The following is a 20977-nucleotide window of genomic DNA, read 5'->3' as shown; positions in this document are numbered from 1 at the left end:
CACCAAAAATTTCAGGCTATACAATTTAATTTCGACAAGTCCTCTGTTGTTTTCCAAATCAGAACTGTTGACGGAGGAATTTGGTATCAACAAAGATTGAGGTTTCTCGCCGGAATTAAGATCTGTGACGGTGGTTCTTTGCCGGAAACTTAAGCGGTGTATGGTTGATTGTGGTTATTTTAGGCTGAGATTGATCAGAGTAAGTGGTGGCTCTCTTATCAGCTCTCAACTTCTTCCCCTCTCAATGTGCCTACGTACCCTTTATATAGGGATCAAGCCTGACGTAGTTCTCGTAGAACAAGAAGTCTAACGCGTTAAGACTTCTTACTCTTAAACCCAGTAGAAGCCCATCCGATATCCATCTTCTGCTAGCTTTAGGAATGTCCAACTATGAGGCCCAACCGCAAAGGCCCAAGGCTCGTCCGTAATCGCAGGACTTCACGGATAGTGCATCTCCCTGCGCAAGGATAACACTCCGCTACAGCTATCTCCCTTGATTTACGAACGCAGGTATAGCCACGGTTCACCCCAAGTGCCAGACGCGTCCCTGTCCCCCGAATGAGGATAACCCACCAGATAACAGGACAGGTGATCCCAAGCTCTTGGGTGCAAAGTGCAGGATGACTCCAAAGTTCTCCAACGAGGACACCCGTTGAATACAAGAACAGAGCTCCCAAAGCACACACCAAAGTAAACCCCACATCCCCAACGAGGACACCCGTTGAATACAGGAGGAGGCCTTCAATCATCAGGTACACCCCTGGAGGCCTTCAAGCTTTTCACGGACATCCCCCTCCTTGACCGTCTCAAGGAGGGAATTCTTCAAAGAATACCTGCAACAAATATGTTAGTAAAAATACCTCTTCATTGCTCCTTTCCATGCGTGCTTTGTCTTGAACTCAACATCAAATGTACACAGATCAAACTCAGGACGCGTCCTTTCTAATTGGGCGCGTCCTAACTCCCACAAATCAAAACCTGTTTCCTCATCAATCGTTCTTTATAGCAATCAAAATCACAGGACACGTCCTAGAGCTTTGGGCGCGTCCTTAACCTCATCAAACTTGCAACATCCCCTCTAAACCATCATACACAGCATTTCGCCTCCTATGACATGTCCTCGCTAACTTAGACGCGCCCTAGAGCGCCCATCACCATAAGATTCCATCTGCCAAGCATTTTCATAAACATTGGCGCGTCCATAAATTCTGGGCGCGTCCTCCCTTGACCATGCACTCTTCTAGCTTCGTAACTTATTTCTTCCAAAGTAGGCGCGTCCTAAGGTACTGGACGCGTCCTCTCTTCCACAATGCAATATCGGGTTTGACTGTCTGTAAGCCGCATTTGACCCGAATCAATCTCAATGCCAAATTTTGGGTATAACAACTACCCCCCAACTTCCATTTGCAGTTAAAAACAAAATTGGAAGTTTTATCCTTAAATCCCAGTACCAAAAGTTGGCTCAAAACAATCGGACGCGTCGTAGCCTAAAGACGCGTCCTGCCCTTACTTTCTGCATGCGGGGTACAGCTGTCGTCCATAGGATCATCCTTCTATAAATACTCTAATCTCCATCATACCACCACCATCATCTCTCTCTCTCACACACAACCGCCATTGCCGCATCGTTAAACAGGAGCTTCGAGGGCCACATTCCGGTGATCTGTTCAACCATTCCCCTACTTTTTTAGCTCAACTCATTCCTCAACTCAAAAGGTACACAAATTTCCTCTCATTTCTTTATTTGACTGAATACATTAATCTTAATGAGCAAGAAACTATTCGTATACTCCATGCTCATATAAACTGTTCTTCATGTCTGCTTGTATGTATATATGTATGTATAGGTAAATATAACATGTTTAGCTTCCCTGATCTCCCAACAACATATTTCTAGAATTTCGTCATATTTTCCCCAAACTGCCAACAGTCGATTAACATTCCGCTATCATAATCATGTAGGACGCGTCTTCCCGTTAGGGCGCGTCCTGTATTTTCTGATTTAAGGCAAGTTCAAGTTATCCCAAACAAGGGTAATATAGGGCCAAAGGTTTATTAGGACGCGTCATTGTAGCACACCCCCCTGCGGTGGATTTTCAGGACGCGCCCTCCCAATATCCTTCTTCCATCTTTCCTTTTCTTTTCTTTTTTTATTTTAAAAAATGGACGCGTCCTCAAATTTTTATTCATTCTTTTGCAGCTGGAGGACGCGTCTTCTTCTTCACCATTTCACCCGTTTAAAGCACTCAACAAGCGTATTGGAACCTATTCCCCACACCTGATCTCCTTTAACCCCGACTTTCCCAACATCCACAGGACGAATTCCTTCCTTAGAGCAGAAAGACGCGTCTTCCGTTCTCTCAAATCAAAAAACTCAATAATGTCTGATTCTAGCTCTGACTCCATGGACCATGTTCCCATAATTTCAAGAATGGAAAAGAAGGGAGTCAAAAGGCAAAGAACTCCAATTCTCCATTCAAGGGCTGCCATCGAAGATTGGACGGACGACGAAATTATCCCTACTACAAGCCAAAAACCTCAAAGAATGGCTATTTCTGATATGGACGCGTCAAACACACAGGACGCGTCATCTTCCCAGGGCGCGGCTCCTTCCGAAGACTTGTCCCCACACAGTGTAAGCGAATTCGAAAGAAGGATTCCTGATCCTGAGACATATCCCATATCTCCTCAAAAATCTGATCCTCCCCTAGAGCATTGGGAACCTTCAGATGTGGAAATAGATTGTGACTGGGCGAGGCTCGGTACCCTTACTGAAGCAGAGAAGAATGCCAGAAGGAAAAGAGAGGGTAAGCTGGCATGCGTAGCTCTTGACTCAACTGCAACCGACTGGGAAATTCAATGGCACATGAAGTACTATGACATGGAGGGCATCTGGGCGCGCCCTCTTCGAACCATGAGGCCGCATATTTTTAACGTCGGGAATCAAAGGATCCCCCGAATGGTGCTTACTCCAAAGCTGATTTCCCTAGGCGTGGGCGCGCCCTTACATCCATTCATTAAGAGAATTCTGAAATGGTACGACGTGGCTCCAGTCCAACTATCACCAAATTCATATAAACTAGCCTGGGCTCTGTACATTATGTACCATAATTTGAGGTTGGGCGCGCCCTCAATGAAAGAGTTCAGCTTCTTTTACAGCATCAGGAAATCAATTCCCGGGTACCATTTTCTGGTAGTCAACAAATGGTTGAACAACAAAGGATTTAATGAAGGCAAAATTAGCCACGAGAGAGACTGGAAGGAACCATTTTTCTACATTTATGACGTCAAAAGGACGCGCGTTCGCTTCAATTTGGAACCAAGTGAGTTCAATGCTCTGGACGCGTCCTCACTTTCAAGACGCGCCTTCCCTTTTATAATCCTTTTCTTTATTTTCCTTGTTGTAACCTATCATTCCTTCTTTTAGACAAAAGGACCCAGAAAGAGCTTACGGGAAAGAAGAAGAAGAGAGCAGAGAAGGTTTTGCAGTATGCCGAAAAACATTTCAACCTCAGAGACATGATTACCGAAGAGAATTTGAAGAAAATAGGAGCTTTGTCCCCACGAGTGGGTTCTCTCTGCAAATTTCGAGATTTCCACAATGGGAAACCCATCCTCACCGCTTCTGAAAAATCCAAAGGGCTCCAAGCCACAGAAATTATTCAGCCAGACGTCAACAAGAAAGTGGATTTAGAGCAAGGTAAGAAATCATTATATATAAGACGCGTCACGACTTTAGGACGCGTCATATTTAGCTTGACCTATAAACGTTACTATATATGCATTATCACTTTGGACGCGCCCTACCCCCCGGGCGTGTCTCATTATCACAGAAAACGTCTTAGGCAAGACGCGTCATTCTCACACCCATTTATACATCTTTGCATTCATCCATATCTGCCCTGCATGTAGATTTTATATCACGTTATGGGCGCGTCCTTCTTTCAGGACGCGTCTTTTTGCACATAACTAATTCCTTTTTATGTTTATACCGCAGATATGGCTTCACTCCCCAAAGGATTCGCAATTGGGGCTTCTAAAAAACTAAGGACAAGGAAACAGGCTCCTACAAAAGTTGATCCACAGGCAAAAACCCCACCTCCTGCAGCAACTCCTTCTCCTCCTCCAAAGATAACTGAGACTCCCGTGTTTGACATTCCTGAGAAGGAAGAGGACGCGCCTTCTAAACGCCAAAAGATCATTCCTGACGATCAATCCTTTGTTCTCAGATACCTGGGCGCGTCCTCTGTTGGGGATTTTTCAGAGGAGGAAGTCAGAGGCTGGACTTTCAGAATGGAGCAACAAACAGAACAAGCCATGGTGAAGGCTGCTGCTGAGCTTCACCTTCATGCCAGACAGAGTGCCAACATGGCGGCAAGGCTCAGGGCGCGCCTTGCTGTTACTGATACTGCAAAGAGCCAGGCCGAAGACAAGATCAAATCTCTGGAAAAACACATTGCCTTGCTCACTCAAGAAAAAGATGCTGAGATTAGACGCCTGGAAGGGGAGAGGACGCGTCTTCAAGCAGATAAGGCTGTTTTGGAAGGCAATGTCACTGCAATGGAAAAACAAGTGAACAGCGTCATCACTCTGAACTCCACCATGCAGCTGGAGCTCGACATCCTGAATGATGATAGGCTGCATGGGTGGACAGAGGAGAAAAAGCTAGTTTACCAGCATGGTTTCCAGGCTGGGTTTGAAGAATGGTGCTCTGGGTTTATTGCCAACGACCCAGAGTATACATTCTCAAAGTTTGATGCAGATACCCAGATATGGGTAAACGACTTCAGGGTAAGGGCCGCAGACTCCATCAAAAACAAGAGGATTTTCCTGGGCTTAGAGGAGGAGGACGCGTCCCCTGCTCCTCTCCAAACTCAACCTCCCCCTCAAGAAGGCCAAAACAAACCAGATGACGCGCCTCCTTTCTAGGACACGTCCTTATTTACTTGAACTATTTAAGGGTGCAGGCCCCTTGAAGCCTTGCAAATTGTAAAAACTATTTCTAAGCATTCACTCATTCTGCACCTCTTTTTTTTTTTTTTTTTTTTATAAATCCTTTTTGCTTTATTCATGCATATTTTTACTCAAGTCTTTTACTTTACCATGCATATGGGCGCGTCCTACTCTTAGGACGCGTCTATTTCATTCACATGCTTATCGCCCACATACATCAATTTGGGCGCGTCCTTCCCATTTGGGCGCATTTTTATATTTTCTTGTCTGCAAAAATATATGAGCACAGTACCATATTATACACAAGTTTGATCAAGGCACAAAGCTCTAACGGGCGCGTCCTAAGCAGCAGGACGCGTCCTGAGACCAAACACAGGATATCCTGGGGACATTTAATATAAAGGAGCATCAACCAAGATAACTTGGGCGCATCCTTAAAATAGTACATTTCACTTGAGTTTCATTGTTCTCTTTGTCATCCATTACTTGTTATTCACACAAAACCTTTAACTGAGGGCGCACCCTACATCTAGGACGCGTCATGGGACCAAGCAAACTGAGCAAAAATCCTCTTAGAAAGTTTCAAAATTTTATTTATAATACGCTCTGGTGTCAAAAGTGCACCAGTCCCACGGCTACTATGCTTTGTGGGGAAATTATTTCTAAAAATTGACCCTTCAACTAGTCCCAAGGTAAGTAGTACATGCACTACCCCCCTAGGCTAGGAGGAATTTATTTAATTCTAGCCTATAAACTGGGCATAAACCAAAATAATAAAAGAAATATGCAAGGGGCCAAAGCCACGCCTTACTGGTAATACTTTCGGAGATGTTCCGCATTCCAAGCTTGCGGAATCAGCTTCCCGTCCATGTCTTCAAGGTGATAAGTCCCCTTCCACAGGATAGACTTTATTCTGTACGGTCCTTCCCAATTAGCTCCAAACACTCCATGTTGGGGGTTCTTCGTATTGGGCATCACTTTCCTAAGTACCAAATCCCCCACCTTCAGCAACTGTCCTTTTACCTTCTTGTTATAATACCTTGCGACGCGCTGCTGATATGCTGCTAGCCTTAGCTGAGAATTTTCCCTCGTCTCCTCTAAGAGATCTAAATGAAGCCTTTGATTAACCTCAGCGTCCTCTTTCCCGTAACAGTCTCTGCGAAGTGATCCCGATCCAACTTCCACGGGGACCATAGCTTCGTAACCGTAAGTCAGCATAAACGGCGTTTCTCCCGTAGTAGATCGCGGTGTAGTGTTGTATGACCACATCACCTTCGGGAGTTCTTCAGGCCAATTCCCTTTACGTTCCTCCAGCTTGGTTTTGAGGGTATGTTTTATTATTTTGTTAACAGCCTCTGTTTGTCCATTGCTTTGAGGATGATAGACCGCCGCAAATTCCTTCTTGATTTTCAACTCCTCACATAGCTGTCGCAACTCCTTGCTATCAAATTGTTTTCCATTGTCGGAGACCAGCTTGTAAGGGATTCCAAACCTGCATACAATTGAGTTGAAAACAAAATCTCTGATTTTCTTTGCGGTGATAGTAGCCAGTGGCATAGCTTCCGCCCATTTAGTAAAGTAATCGACCGCAACCACTGCATATTTGACGTCTCCTTTAGCTTTCGGCAATTCTCCGATAAGATCGATTCCCCACATGGCGAACGGCCATGGGCTTGCCATAGGCGTCAAGAGTGTAGCCGGCATAGACGAGTAGTTTGCAAAGCGCTGGCAGCGATCACATGCCTTGACGAAATTTGTAGCATCTTCTCTCATTGTGGGCCAATAATACCCTTGGCGCAACACTTTCATTGCCAACGAGCTACCCCCCGAGTGATTGCCACAGATTCCTTCATGCACCTCTCTTAGGATGTAATTTCCTTCTCCTTCTTCAACACACCTGAGTAGAGGTTGGTTGAACCCTCTCTTGTATAGGACTTCATCGTATATCACATATCTTGCGGCTTGATAACGGAGTCGACGAGCCATAAACTTATCTTCGGGGAGTGTTCCCTTGCGAATGTAAGCTAGAATGGGCGTCATCCATGTTTCTTTGGGAGCTTCATCCACTTGCATAGTTTCTATCTCTGGGATACTAGGAACCTCCTGGATTTCAAGAGGGATGGATCCTAACAACACAGCCTCTTGTTGTGACCCCATTTTTGCCAAAGCATCCGCATTACTGTTTTTCTCCCGCGGAACGCATTCCAATCTAACTTCTTTGAACATTCCAATCAGGCGCTGTACACATCTCAAGTATAATTCTGTTCGCGGGCCTCGCGCTTGAAATCCCCCATTCACCTGATTCACTACCAACTCTGAGTCACTTCTTGCAATTAAGTTTCGCACCCCCATTTCCAGAGCGATTTTCAGGCCATTAATCAGCGCCTCATACTCCGCATCATTATTAGTTGCATAAAACTTGAAATGAATTGCACTCATCAGGTGGTGGCCTTCCGGAGATACAAGTACTATGCCCGCACCTGCTCCTCCATTGTTAACCGCCCCATCCACATGCAAGATCCACCAAGGATGCGGAAACTCCTCCAAAGACTCCTCGGCATGAGGTGGATATAGCATCACCAAAGCTTTATCATCAATTTCAGAATCAAATTCCAGCAAGAAATCGGCTAAGGCTTGCCCTTTTATCGCTGTTCGAGGCACATATTCCAAATCAAACTGTCCCAGCTCCACAGCCCATTTCAGCATTCTGCCTGATGACTCTGGTTTGTGCAGGACCTGCCGCAACGGGTATGCTGTACGAACTTCAACTCTATGGGCTTGAAAATACGGCCGCAATTTTCTTGACGCAAGAATCAGGGCGTAAACCAGTTTCTCCATACTTGTGTGGCGAGTTTCCGCATCGTGTAACCGCTTGCTCACGTAGTACACTGGTGATTGCTGCCCGTCTTCCTCTCTTACCAGAACCGCACTGATCGAATATTCAGACACTGCGAGGTACAGTATTAGATTTTCCCCCTCCAATGGCTTTGACAACATGGGAGGATGTCCCAGTTGCTCCTTGATTCTTTTGAAAGCCTCTTCACATTCTGACGTCCATATAAAGTCCTTCCCAGCTATTTTAATCGCCTTGAAAAACTCCTTGCATCTATCAGACGACTTGGAAACAAATCGATTTAACGCGGCGATTCTCCCAGTCAAACTCTGCACCTGTTTCACATTGGTAGGTGACTTCATATCCAACAATGCCTTGATCTTCGCGGGGTTGGCCTCAATTCCCCTGTGGTTGACAATGAACCCGAGAAACTTTCCCGATTCCACGCCGAACACACATTTTTGCGGATTTAATTTCATACGAAACCTCCTCAAGATATTAAACATCTCCGTCAGGTGCTTGATATAGTCAGTTGTCACCTTAGATTTCACCAGCATATCGTCTACATACACTTCCATGGTTCTCCCGATTTGGTCTTTGAACATCATGTTTACCAGCCGCTGGTAGGTCGCGCCAGCGTTAATCAAGCCAAACGGCATTCCTATGTAACAGTATAACCCCCTGTCTGTAATAAAGGATGTATGTTCTTGATCGGGGCCATACATCGGAATTTGATTGTATCCGGAGTATGCATCCATAAAACTCAACAACGCATGCCCTGCCGTCGCGTCAACCAACTGATCAATTCTTGGCAGCGGGAAGCTATCCTTTGGACATGCCTTATTGAGATCCGTGAAATCCACACATGTCCTCCACTTCCCATTCGGTTTCTTCACCAGTGCTGGATTTGCAAGCCATTCGGGGTAGAACGATTCTTTGATCAACCCCACTTCCAACAACCGGTCTATTTCTTCTTTTAATGCTATCGCCCTTTCTCCACTTACTGGGCGGCGTTTCTGGCGTATGCCCTTGCAATTCGGGAGGATATTCAAACGGTGACACATTACTTCCGGGTCGATCCCTATCATATCTGAATGACTCCATGCGAAAACATCGAGGTTTGCAATTAGAAAGCGGGTAAGACCTCCTCTCATCTCCTCATCCAACTGAGATCCCACTTTCAAAACCCTGCTTGGGTCATTTTTATCAACTGGAATAGATATTGTGTCTTCGGCCGGTCCCGTTTTTTCAATAGGCATAGGGATCCTGGGATCCAAATCGAAATCAAAGTCTCGGGGGTCTTCAATTTCCACTTTTTCACCTGAGGGCGCGTCCTCGTTTGGAGGAGCATCAACCTCAACTTCATTCAAGGGCGCATCCTTCTTTTGAGGAGCATCAACCTTGCAGTTATCGCCGAGACCTTGCAAAATCTCACTTCTCCCTTCCAACTTTTCCCCGTTAACCTCTTTCTGCGTGATTCCCTCTGTATTACTCACCATCACTTCTTCTACACTACGGATTTTCGAAACACGTCCCTGCGTCACAAAAAGGTTCCTAGAGGTATTGGTTTCTTCCTTTCCGGGGTTCTCAAGAAAATAGTGGGCATGGACCTCTCCACTCGGTTTTGTATGAATATCTTCTATATCTTCAAATGGGAGACCTTTCCCTTCATACCTTCTTCTGCGAAATTCCTTGACAGCCTTGTGATAGCAGTCACGTGACTCATACTGTGACCCTCTCAGGCTGCCAACTCCGTTTGGCGTCGGGAATTTTATCATCAAGTGGTGTATCGAGGTTATCACCCTGAACGCCCGCAACCAAGGCCTGCCGACCAGTACGTTGTGCGCGGAATCCTGATCTAGCACCTTAAAATCTATCATTTGAGTAACCGACAAAGCCCCTTCCCCAAGCGTGACGGGAAGCCTGACTGAGCCCATAACTCTCACTGCTTCCCCCGTAAAGCCATAGACGTGCGCATCTTCAAAATACATGTCACTATCTGGGAAACCCAGCTTTTTGTAGGTGCTATAGTACAAGATGTTTGTAGAACTCCCATTATCCAGGAACACTCGATGTACGTTCATTGCCCCAATAAGCATGGTAATCACCAGCGCATCGTTGTGAGGATGATGCACCCACCTAGATTCTTTTTCCCTGAATGTAATATCAGCGGACTCCCCCTTAAAGACCTTCGGGGGTCTATCTTCCAAGCTGTGGATGTTAGTGAGCGGTGGATGTCGCGCTTCTCTCGCATTTCTCTCAAGTGCTCGATTACTGTCACCAACAAAAGGGTGTCCTCCAAAAATTGCCCTGATGCTGCCGGCCCTCTGAAACTTGACCTCCGCTGTTTTCTCAACATCCCCCGCCCGCGGGGGTTGTTTTTCATCTTTACCCTTGTCATCAAGTCCCCTGCGTCGCTTCACCTTGTCGATCCATTCTCCTAGGTGTCCAGCCTTGATCAATTCCTCAATCTCATCCCGCAAGTGACGACACTCGTGGGTGTCATGGCCAGTAGACTCATGGTAATCACAGTACTTCTTTTTATCTCTGCTTTGCCACGAAGTTAGACGGTCGGGCTTCTTGAAGATTCCCCTGTCCTTATTTACCTCGAAGATATGATCAATGGACGCCGCCAGCGGGGTATAATTGCTGACTCTTCTCTCGTAGTTCGATGGTGGGCTCCATTCTCTTCGCGAGCTCACAGAGTTTACCCTGTTAGGGCTTCTGGCGTTTCGCCGATAACCCGGACTTACAGATCTGTCCCTTCTCTTGGATCGCCCCTTGGAGTTATAGGTATCATCATTCTTTTTTGTTTCTGCAAGCGACTGCTCGATTGCTTTGAACGACTCCGCCTGTGCGAGCACATCAGCCAATGACACTGGGTCTTTCCCTTGTAGGTGTTTCCAGAAATCCGTCCCCACACGCAACCCAGCTATAAGCAATATTTTCAATGTTTCGTCAGTTGCACCCCTCACCAAAGTAGATTCTGCATTAAACCTCTTAAAATATGAAGTCAAACTCTCTCCTTCCTTTTGTTTCACATTAGCCAGCGTGGTAACAGGTGGTGTGTACTTCACCGCGGCTTGGAATTGTGTCAAAAACAAAGTTTTCATCTGTTCCCAGGATGTAATTATACCTGGACCCAGCTTTTGGAACCACTGCTGAGCGCCTTCTCTGAAAGTGGCTGCCAAGAGACGGCATCGAGCCAAATCAGGTACTTGATATACATCCATTTCAATGTTAAAACGCCCCAAGAACTCCACAGGATCAGAGTTCCCGTGGAAACGCAAGTCGTTGGTTGTGTTCCGGTATCCCGCGGGCAATTGCGCCTCCCTCACAATAGCAGCAAAAGGAGAAGGAGCTTGCGCTGTCGCCGTTACTCTTCCTCCCTCAAGATGGTTGAGTAACCGCTTGAGGTCGTTCACATTAAACGTTCCTACCCCAGGAATGGTTTGAACATTAGGCTGCTGGGGCTGCTCCGCGACTTGCTGAAATTCCCCTTGATCACCCCCCGGGTGTGGCGGAGGATCTCGCCGCCCCTCACCTTGAGGCTGCGGCGGTGGCATATTACCATTTTGGTTCTGAACGTTTTCCCGTACACGAGGTTCATCCTGACCGTGTCGCGGAATTTCGTCATTGTTCTGCATTCTTACTTGAGTCCGCCCGCCGTCCTGGTCATGAGGACGCGCCCCAGACCTATTACCAGTGACGCTGTGGGAAGCTACGGGGATAACGACGGGGATTTCTCCGGCGGAGTGTGTTCCACCTCTCCTACCATTGTAAGGGGCTCTTCCGTATTGATATCCCATTCTTCCCCGTCTATTCCTCTGATATCCCCGGTAGTAATTCCCGGGCCTTCCTCGCGGGGGGGCACGCTCGTGCTCGCGGTGCCGCGCCCCGTCATCCCTTTGGAATGCAGGGGGCACACGCGTTGTGTCACGGGGCCTCGCCTCTCCGGCGTTTCCTTCCCTTTGCCATTCTAGCAGCAACATTCTCAAATCGTCATCCTCCAACCTTATGCCAAGCCTCCTTTTCAAGGCTGAAAGATCCCTTCCTTCCTCGTCTTGGTTTTGAGCGTTCTCCGCACGACGACGCTCGTCCATCGTACGCCCAGACCTATGTGGGTGTGGCACTACCTGGTTGCCTAGGCTAGGCATTTCTCTGCCTTCAGTGTCCTCATCCGCAAGCTCCACAATAGGTTCTACATCATCCGAATATTGCAAACGCCGTGGAGTGATTCGCGTGTGATCCCCGCTCCCCTGTGTATCTCCCTCAACTACAGGGGCTTTCCCCAAGGCATGACCATGACGGGGGAAACGACGACCTCTCCTCGTCTTTCGGCGCTCCACCGTACTCAGTCTTGAGTTAAAACTGTTAAGAGTATCCCCCATGTGATACAGTTGCTCCAATATATCAGCGTTGCTGATGAGAATTGGAGGTGTTCCCCCCACATCTGGAGCCCTCGGTGGATCCGCCATGTTTCTGGGAACGTAAGGTTCGTGGCGAGCATAGCGCCCCCCGCCTTCTTCTTCAGACCTGCTGTCACTTCCATCATAAGAACTTCCATCACGGTTGTAAGACATCTTTTCCTCCTAAGATTGCGATCTTAATTAGCGCCCTCCTTCTAGCGCCAATTTGTTGACGGAGGAATTTGGTATCAACAAAGATTGAGGTTTCTCGCCGGAATTAAGATCTGTGACGGTGGTTCTTTGCCGGAAACTTAAGCGGTGTATGGTTGATTGTGGTTATTTTAGGCTGAGATTGATCAGAGTAAGTGGTGGCTCTCTTATCAGCTCTCAACTTCTTCCCCTCTCAATGTGCCTACGTACCCTTTATATAGGGATCAAGCCTGACGTAGTTCTCGTAGAACAAGAAGTCTAACGCGTTAAGACTTCTTACTCTTAAACCCAGTAGAAGCCCATCCGATATCCATCTTCTGCTAGCTTTAGGAATGTCCAACTATGAGGCCCAACCGCAAAGGCCCAAGGCTCGTCCGTAATCGCAGGACTTCACGGATAGTGCATCTCCCTGCGCAAGGATAACACTCCGCTACAGCTATCTCCCTTGATTTACGAACGCAGGTATAGCCACGGTTCACCCCAAGTGCCAGACGCGTCCCTGTCCCCCGAATGAGGATAACCCACCAGATAACAGGACAGGTGATCCCAAGCTCTTGGGTGCAAAGTGCAGGATGACTCCAAAGTTCTCCAACGAGGACACCCGTTGAATACAAGAACAGAGCTCCCAAAGCACACACCAAAGTAAACCCCACATCCCCAACGAGGACACCCGTTGAATACAGGAGGAGGCCTTCAATCATCAGGTACACCCCTGGAGGCCTTCAAGCTTTTCACGGACATCCCCCTCCTTGACCGTCTCAAGGAGGGAATTCTTCAAAGAATACCTGCAACAAATATGTTAGTAAAAATACCTCTTCATTGCTCCTTTCCATGCGTGCTTTGTCTTGAACTCAACATCAAATGTACACAGATCAAACTCAGGACGCGTCCTTTCTAATTGGGCGCGTCCTAACTCCCACAAATCAAAACCTGTTTCCTCATCAATCGTTCTTTATAGCAATCAAAATCACAGGACACGTCCTAGAGCTTTGGGCGCGTCCTTAACCTCATCAAACTTGCAACATCCCCTCTAAACCATCATACACAGCATTTCGCCTCCTATGACATGTCCTCGCTAACTTAGACGCGCCCTAGAGCGCCCATCACCATAAGATTCCATCTGCCAAGCATTTTCATAAACATTGGCGCGTCCATAAATTCTGGGCGCGTCCTCCCTTGACCATGCACTCTTCTAGCTTCGTAACTTATTTCTTCCAAAGTAGGCGCGTCCTAAGGTACTGGACGCGTCCTCTCTTCCACAATGCAATATCGGGTTTGACTGTCTGTAAGCCGCATTTGACCCGAATCAATCTCAATGCCAAATTTTGGGTATAACAAGAACTATACAATTAGCAGGGGTGAACACGATTCGGGGATAATCAAGAAACTCGAGTATATCTTAAATCGTCGTACAAATCAGAAATCTATAACATATGATTCTGATACAGTTACCAAATCTTATAATCTGAAGTTTTAAGAGTATTGATAAATTTAAATAAGAATAAGTATAACTCGAGTATTTAAAATCGTTCTTACGTAATTGGTTCTGACATAATTGGCAAGTTGTTTGCTGATGTAGTCAGCATCAATCTGTTATATTAAAGGGCTGAGAGCTCAGACAGCTGGGGAACAATGAGGCAGATGACTTGGTCATATCAGATTAATTTCGCACGTTTTAGAGCTGTGCCATTGTACCTGCAGGATCTGTGACTATCTGCTCAACCATCTTGAACCTTTTTAATACTATATATACTGCAATGTGTAAGACCTTAACTCGCAACAAACTGAATACTGAAGCATATTAGAGAGTGAGAGAATGGGGAAAGAGTGCCATCCTTTACTAAAAGGTGGAAGGAGAGAAAGTAAGTATACTCATGGCCTAACTCCGTCTGATATGGAGACTTTGGCTAGCATCTGCGAGGTCTTTCTACCTCCTATACAACAAAACTCGGTACATGATATTAAAATTAAAGGCCAAACCCACGAACAAATTCAGTCATTCCTCAAAGCTTCTGGCTCGGAAAATCTTGTTCCCGAGGAGGTGAGTTATTAAAGTATCTCTGTATTTTTGAAGTTATTAGTAATAATTCTTATAGTTGGTATGGTATGTTGGATACTGTACTATATATATATCTGCAGGTTGCTGAAATTCTGATGAAGAGAGGATTTTTCGAAGGAGTATTAGTTGTTAGGCTGGTCGTGAGAATTCTTTGCAGCAGGCTGGGGACTTTCTTACTATGTGGATCTTTGTGTATTGGTGATAAGGTGCCATACATGAAGGAGTTCTCTCGTATGTCTTTGGAAAAGAGAGAGCGAGTTGTTCAGAAATGGTTGAGGAATAGGTTTCTGACACCTATTCGCCTCGGCTTCATATTCATTAAATTATTGTGTGTCTTACTTTTCTTCTCACAGGTAAACCATCTCAGATTCTCAGTCTCATATATTTTGTTGCTGTGTAAGTACAATATGCCTAACGAGTTCCAAATTTACTAGTTAGTAAGTGCTGCACCGTGTATGTAAATGAAAGTAGCTACATCAGGCACAGAAAAAATAGGTATGTTGTGATAAGTCGGTCTCTTGTCAGGTCTTCTCCTTTCTCACACGCGCTGGGATCCAACTTCTGTAACGGTTGGAGTGTGGTTAACCTGTTAAGTAGGGGTCTCTGCAAAATAGAACCGGAGGGGTTGTATCCCGCGGCAACTCCGGTGTGAGAATAAGAAGTGGGCTTTCTTGAAGAAGAAGAGGGAACAAGGAGCTATTCAAAAATATGTGAGGGTGCGTATGTAGGTGTGTAGAAGTCAAATATTTTTCAACCCCTAAAACCCTCTTTTTGGGGCCTTATATAGGTCCCAAGATTTAGGGTTTTTGGGGTTTGTACCTCTTCATCCTGACCTTTGATCATTCTTGGTTGGTGATAGGTTGGATGGTTCAGATGGGCTGTGTGGTCAGGTGTCCTTTCTCCATCAGAGTTGTCTTGGGATGATTACTCGTGAACGGCTGGGATGCAATTGTTCCATTTTGGGTAACATGAGACAGTTGACTCTTTTGTCCTGTGCCACGTGGCACCGGGGACCACCCTGGCTTGGGCCTGGGGTGTTATCTCTTTTGGGCCTCTGCTCTTTTATCTGGGCCTGATTACTTCAGGCCTATCATTTGCCTCCCACTCCCTTATGCGGGTTTTCCCGGATGGTGAGTAGTTGTCTAGGAAAAATTTTCACTTCTTTGATTTGTCCCCTGACCCCGGGATGTCGTTGGGTACAAGTCCCCGGGGTGGTTTTTGGGTAGGCCCTTTGGTTCTTGGCCCTTTGGAAAAATTTTGTCATTTTTCCTTTGATTTGTGACCCCTAACCCCGGGGTGTTGTTGGATACAAGTCCCCGGGGTTGTGTTTGGGTAGGCCTTTTAGTTCCTGGCACTTTGGAAAAATTGTCATTTTTCCTTTGATTTGTGGCCCCTAACCCCGGGGTATTGTTGGGTACAAGTCCCCGGGGTTGTGTTTGGATAGACCTTTTAGTTCTTGGCACTTGAATATTTTTTTTCACCGTTCCTTTGATTTGTGGCCCCTAACCCCGGGGTGTTGTTGGGTACACGTCTTCGGGGTTGTGTTTGTGTAGGCCTGGGTGCAGATGTGACATGTGGGTAGTGTCTTAGCGCTTTTTCCGGAGTGTCAGGCGGCGGTTGAGCTTCTTGTACGAATATATGTGTAAGTATATGTATATGCACGAAACGTTGCATTTTCCCCCTTTTTCTCCTCAAAAGCCGCGCCTGTTAAATAATTACAGCAATGTAATCATTAACTGCATCGGTTATTTTCTGGACGCTCAGGATTGTGCCACGTGTCCTCGATCAACGGACCGGATTGCGAGGCAGTTGAGTGGGTTAACTCTCCCTCTGTGCCTATAAATACTCCGTCTTTCTCATTTCTTTTCTCTTTACGCAACTGCAAACACAAAAACTTTCTGCCATTTTTCTCCAAGTCGAGTTTGGGAGCTCTTTTGCTTTTTGAAGCCGGTTTATTCTCCTGCTTTCTTGTAAGTTTTCGAACTTGTCTTCGTTCTACTCTTTGTTTCTTCGTGATTGTTTAGCGAATACTTGTAGTCTGAGCTTTTAGAATGCATGCGTGCCCAAGTATCTGAATTAGTTTATTTTTGCTGTGTCGAGTTTTGGTGAGTCAAACAGGTTGTTTGTTGTTTAGATTTATAGCTTTTGTTTGCGAAGAAACAGTTGATGTTTGTAGTGAATCTGGGCTTGTATTTTTGTATGCACATGTGTGTGAATAAAGGTTTTAATCTGTGCAAAACTGGGTTTGTTCTTTGCTTTATGGTTTTTTATAGGATGCGTTATAGGCGTATATATGTATGCATAGGTTGTATGATGTGGTTTGGTGTTTTGATTTTGAGTTTAACTGTTTCTGAGTAGCTTTTGTGTTTCTTTCTTTTCTTTTTTCTTCCCAAAATGGCATAGACTCCGGGGTTATATGGTTAGGAGGGGTAGAAGGAAACAATTGGCTAACCTGAAACGTAGACCTGACCGTCCCCACTTTGGATTTCCCGAGCATTCTTCGAATGACTCTTCCCCGGAACCAGAAAATATGCCTCCCCGTCGTCAAGCCATAGTTGAGGAGTTGCCTACCTTCTTGTTGAACCCCGGGCAGACTTTGGGTAGGAGAGACGGGTCCTGGGTAGACATCGATCATTATTTCGTTCAGACCCGTGAGAATAGTCCTCCCCATGATTACTACTTTAGGGACCTTACTACTGCGTATAGGCCCGGGGGCATAGAGCCTTATGATGGGGCCCAGATGGATCAGCTTTTCTATAACGCTCCCGGGACTAGGTATGTTCCAGCTCCCCGTCATCCCGACCTCTCTGAGTATATCTTTCAGCAGATAGATAACCTGGTGAAGGCCGTTTTTCACTTCGGGGATGATATGGAGTGGAGGTGGCCCGAGCCTCACGAGAGGGTTTATCACCGCCCTGTTGGTGGTTGGGTAGGAATTCCTTTAGAGCATCTGCATAGCATGAGGCCCAACCTTCATTAGTTTACCAAGTCCTCGTGTCGTGACGTGTACGGGATACCCTTCACCCAACTAGCTCCGAACTCTGTTAAGTGGGTTTCCTGGTTCTTGGCCTGCTGCCATGTGAAGAAGTACCTTCCTACGTTTAAGCTTTTCCACTACCTCTTTAAGATCAAAAAGTCCATTTTGCCTCCCCTTTTTGAGTTTACCTTTAATATAGATGGTTGTGGGCTCCCTTCTGATGCCAAGAAGGCTCCCGTTTTTATGTTGAACTCCCTCCGGGGCTGGCACCAGGAGTTCATCTTCGTCCGGGGCTGGGACCTGGAGTTTATGCCTTTGTACAAAACTGTTTTGAAAAATAACAGGTTCCCATCTGAGAGGCTCGGTGGAGATGCCCTGGTGAAGATGTATGACTTTGTGGTGGCTCTTGGTGCCCAGTGGACCCGGGATACCTTTTTAGATAATCAAATATTGTTTAATGTTGGCTGTAAGTGTTTTACATTAGTGGTTTTTCCCTTGTACTTTTCCTGATGTATATCTTTGTCTTGTTCCTCTTTATAACTGTTGTTCCTTGTGCAGGCCTTCCCTTCCTTAATCCTTTCCATTACGCTATGTCGCAACAATTCAAAGATTTGGCTGGAAGGTTCAAGAAGATTGGTGGTGCCGTTCAATTGGACTCGGGGAAGAAAACAGCTGGTGGAGGTAGTGGTTCTCAGACGCGGGATGCTGGTTCCTCGGGAAATAGTGTAAGGTAAAGTGCTCACGTGGTTACTACACCTGCTGTCCCGGAGCCTGAGGAGGTTGAGGTAGTTGAGTTGGAGGAGGTGGAGGTCGGATCATTGAATCCTCGGAAGAGGAAGGCTGTAACGGAGGATGCTGGTGGTTCCGGAACTCCCCAGCGTAGGAGGGTTTCTGGGTCGGGTCCTTCTGAGAAGGAGAGCCAGAAGTTGGTGGAGGAGGATGCGCTGAAGAATCTCTTAGCCCGGATGACTTTGGATGATCGCCGAAATGAGATGTTTGATAATTATGCCACCCCTGCTGACTTCGACTGCTATGCCACAGAGGATCTGGATACCTTCATTGATCATCTTGTCCGGGATGTTTCGGAGATAAGACTGTTCCCTTATCATTTTCTTTCCTGTCCTTGTGTTAGTACTTCATTTTATTTCTAGGCCAATGCTCGGATCATCGGCTGTTCCACCATTCTCCACAACTTCAATATAAGGGAGGCCAAGAATAAGGCTGCGATGAAATAGCTGACTAAGGAGAAGGAAAACTTCACCAAGTATCGGGAGGTGAAGGAAAATGAGTCTCGAGAACATAAGAAAGCTGTTGCTGAGGCGGTGAAGTCTCGAGAGGCTGCGGAGCAGTTGGTTGGATCCCTCCAGGCGGAGGTGGAGAACTTGAAAAGGGAGCTTGCTGCTAGGCCCCGGGAAGAGGAGGTGCTGGAGTCCTTCTGGGGTACCCCTGCTTACTACGAGGAGCTTAACAACAAGATCTTTGAGAAGGTCAACATCTGCTGGGACATTGCTTCTGCTTATCTGGCTAAGAATCCGGGACGTGACATGGACAGATTCATAGAGCTGTACCTTGCCGAAGAGCTCCGCCGTGAAGAGGCCCGAGCTGCTGAGGCGGGTACTTCCGGGACGCAGCCGCCTCCCGAACAGGGCCGCGAGAAGACTCCTCCTCCTCCTGAGAATTGAGGAATGAAGACCCAGGCTTTGTGCCTTGTAATTTTATTTTTCGTAACTTGCAGTTGTTTCAGACTTGGCCCTTGTGACTTTTAGACTTCGTTTATTTGGTTTCCATATGATTTTGATTTGGATTTGCTCTAGGGCTTGGTTTGCCTCGGGAATGTATGTATATATATTTTCCTTTCGTATTTGGTTTTGCTTTCTTTTATCGAAATTTTTCAAAGTACACGTGGTTCGTATTGCGGTCCCCGGGATAGGGATCAAAATTTTACCTGGATAGAAAATTGTTAGATATATTTGATAATGTCATGGCTAATATGTTTTATGTTTAGATTTCAGATCTTATTTGAACAGAACAAATCAGTACTTAACTGATCAGTACTTATACTGGAAGTCAGAACTTAAGGTACTGGAAGTCAGAACTTAAGGGATATCAGTACTTATGTTATCAGGAGATAGATATCAGAACTTAAGTGCTGAAGGACGATCAGATAAGGACAGTAGCTGATTAAAGTTAAGAAGATCAAGATAAACATAAGAAGAGATATGCATGAAGAAGGAATTCCGTGAAGAATGGAATACTTGGAATAGAAGATATCTGATTGATATATTTTAGGAAGCAGAATTATATTCCATATCAATTAGCGAATATCTTGTAACTGTGTAGTATATAAACACAGAAATAGAGTTTACACTAGAGGTGTTATCATTATCGAGAATATTATTTATTATAACTCTAGAAGCTCTCGTGATATTTTGTTCATCACTGAGAGATAACAGTTCCAGATTGTAACAGAGTTTATTGTTTAAATAAAGTTTGTTTTCTGTTACATAAGTTCTTGAAGTTTGATTTGATTGTAATAAACACTGTATTCACCCCCTCTACAGTGAAAGTGTGACCTAACAAGTGGTATCAGAGCTATCTGTTAACACACATACAGTTAAAGATCCAAACACAATCATGTCTGACACAGAAACTCCAACTAAGCCTACCAAAACTGAGGAATCATCAAAGATATCAACTCAGAGTCGATATGAGACTATCAGAGTTCCCATATTGAGACCATCTGAATATCCCATATGGAAGGTAAGGATGACCATGTTTCTGGAAGCAACAGATCCAGAATACCTTGATAGAATCAGGGAAGGGCCTCACAAACCTACCAAGCTCGCTGTTGTAGTTGCAGGTGAAGCAGCAATGACCGTACCAAAGGAAAAGACTGATTACACTACTGAAGATATAGCATCTATTGCTAAGGATGCCAAGGTACGTCACTTATTGCATAGTGCCATTGATAATGTAATGTCAAACAGGGTAATCAACTGCAAGACTGCTAAGGAGATATGGGATGCACTGGAGACAAGGTGTCAAGGAACTGAAACAGTTAAGAAGAACAGGAAGACAATACTCACTCAAGAGTATGAACACTTTGACTCTAGGACTAATGAGTCATTGACTGATGTATATGATAGATTTGTCAAACTCTTGAATGACTTGTCATTAGTAAATAAGGAGTATGATCTTGAAGATACAAACCTCAAATTCCTGTTAGCTCTTCCTGAATGTTGGGATTTGAAGGCAACAACAATAAGAGACAACTACAATCTTGATGAAACAACTCTTGATGAAATCTATGGAATGCTCAAGACCCATGAACTTGAGATGGAACAAAGAAGCAAGAGAAAAGGAGGAAAGTCAAGGACAGTTGCTCTCAAGGTTGAAGAGGAATCCCCCAAACCACCTTCCTCAAAGAAAGATAAGGGTAAAGCTCTTATCATAAAATCTGATACTGAGTCATCAAGTTCTGAGAGTGATGATGACTCAGATTCTGAAAGCTTGCCTGAAACTGATGCTGATGAGGA

General features: G+C 45.6%; 1 protein-coding gene and 1 long non-coding RNA gene across 4 annotated transcripts; both read left to right on the top strand.

Moving 5' to 3' along the window:
• The first annotated feature begins 13875 nt into the window (after positions 1-13875).
• LOC141700291 (long-chain-alcohol oxidase FAO1-like) lies at positions 13876-19669 on the top strand. 3 transcript variants are annotated; one of them, XM_074504083.1, is made up of 3 exons: positions 13876-14446; positions 14545-14817; positions 18000-19669. In XM_074504083.1, exons 1-3 carry the CDS (start codon positions 14222-14224, stop codon positions 18168-18170), a joined length of 669 nt encoding a protein of 222 aa, XP_074360184.1. In that variant the 5' UTR covers positions 13876-14221; the 3' UTR covers positions 18171-19669. The 3 variants fall into 3 exon arrangements, with proteins under 3 accessions (XP_074360184.1, XP_074360185.1, XP_074360187.1); XM_074504084.1 differs by having other exon boundaries at positions 13887-14446; positions 19454-19669; XM_074504086.1 differs by having other exon boundaries at positions 13890-14446; positions 19447-19669.
• Positions 14828-16804, top strand: LOC141700292 (uncharacterized). The gene is made up of 2 exons (XR_012566281.1): positions 14828-15180; positions 15324-16804. It is a non-coding gene; the product is annotated as an uncharacterized LOC141700292 (long non-coding RNA).
• Positions 19670-20977: the final 1308 nt, after the last annotated feature.

Source organism: Apium graveolens, unplaced genomic scaffold (assembly GCF_009905375.1).
Source record: "Apium graveolens cultivar Ventura unplaced genomic scaffold, ASM990537v1 ctg2057, whole genome shotgun sequence".
In the NCBI taxonomy this organism is placed as follows: domain Eukaryota; kingdom Viridiplantae; phylum Streptophyta; class Magnoliopsida; order Apiales; family Apiaceae; genus Apium; species Apium graveolens.
Note: the sequence above shows the minus strand (reverse complement) of the source record. Positions and strands in the feature narration are given on the sequence as shown.

Coding starts and splice junctions, on each gene's coding strand:
- LOC141700291 (XM_074504083.1), top strand. CDS start 14,222: ATGGGGAAAGAGTGCCATCCTTTACTAAAAGGTGGAAGGAGAGAAAGT. Junction 14,447..14,544: donor AAAATCTTGTTCCCGAGGAG/GTGAGTTATTAA, acceptor ATATATCTGCAG/GTTGCTGAAATTCTGATGAA. Junction 14,818..17,999: donor TCTTACTTTTCTTCTCACAG/GTAAACCATCTC, acceptor TTCCTTGTGCAG/GCCTTCCCTTCCTTAATCCT.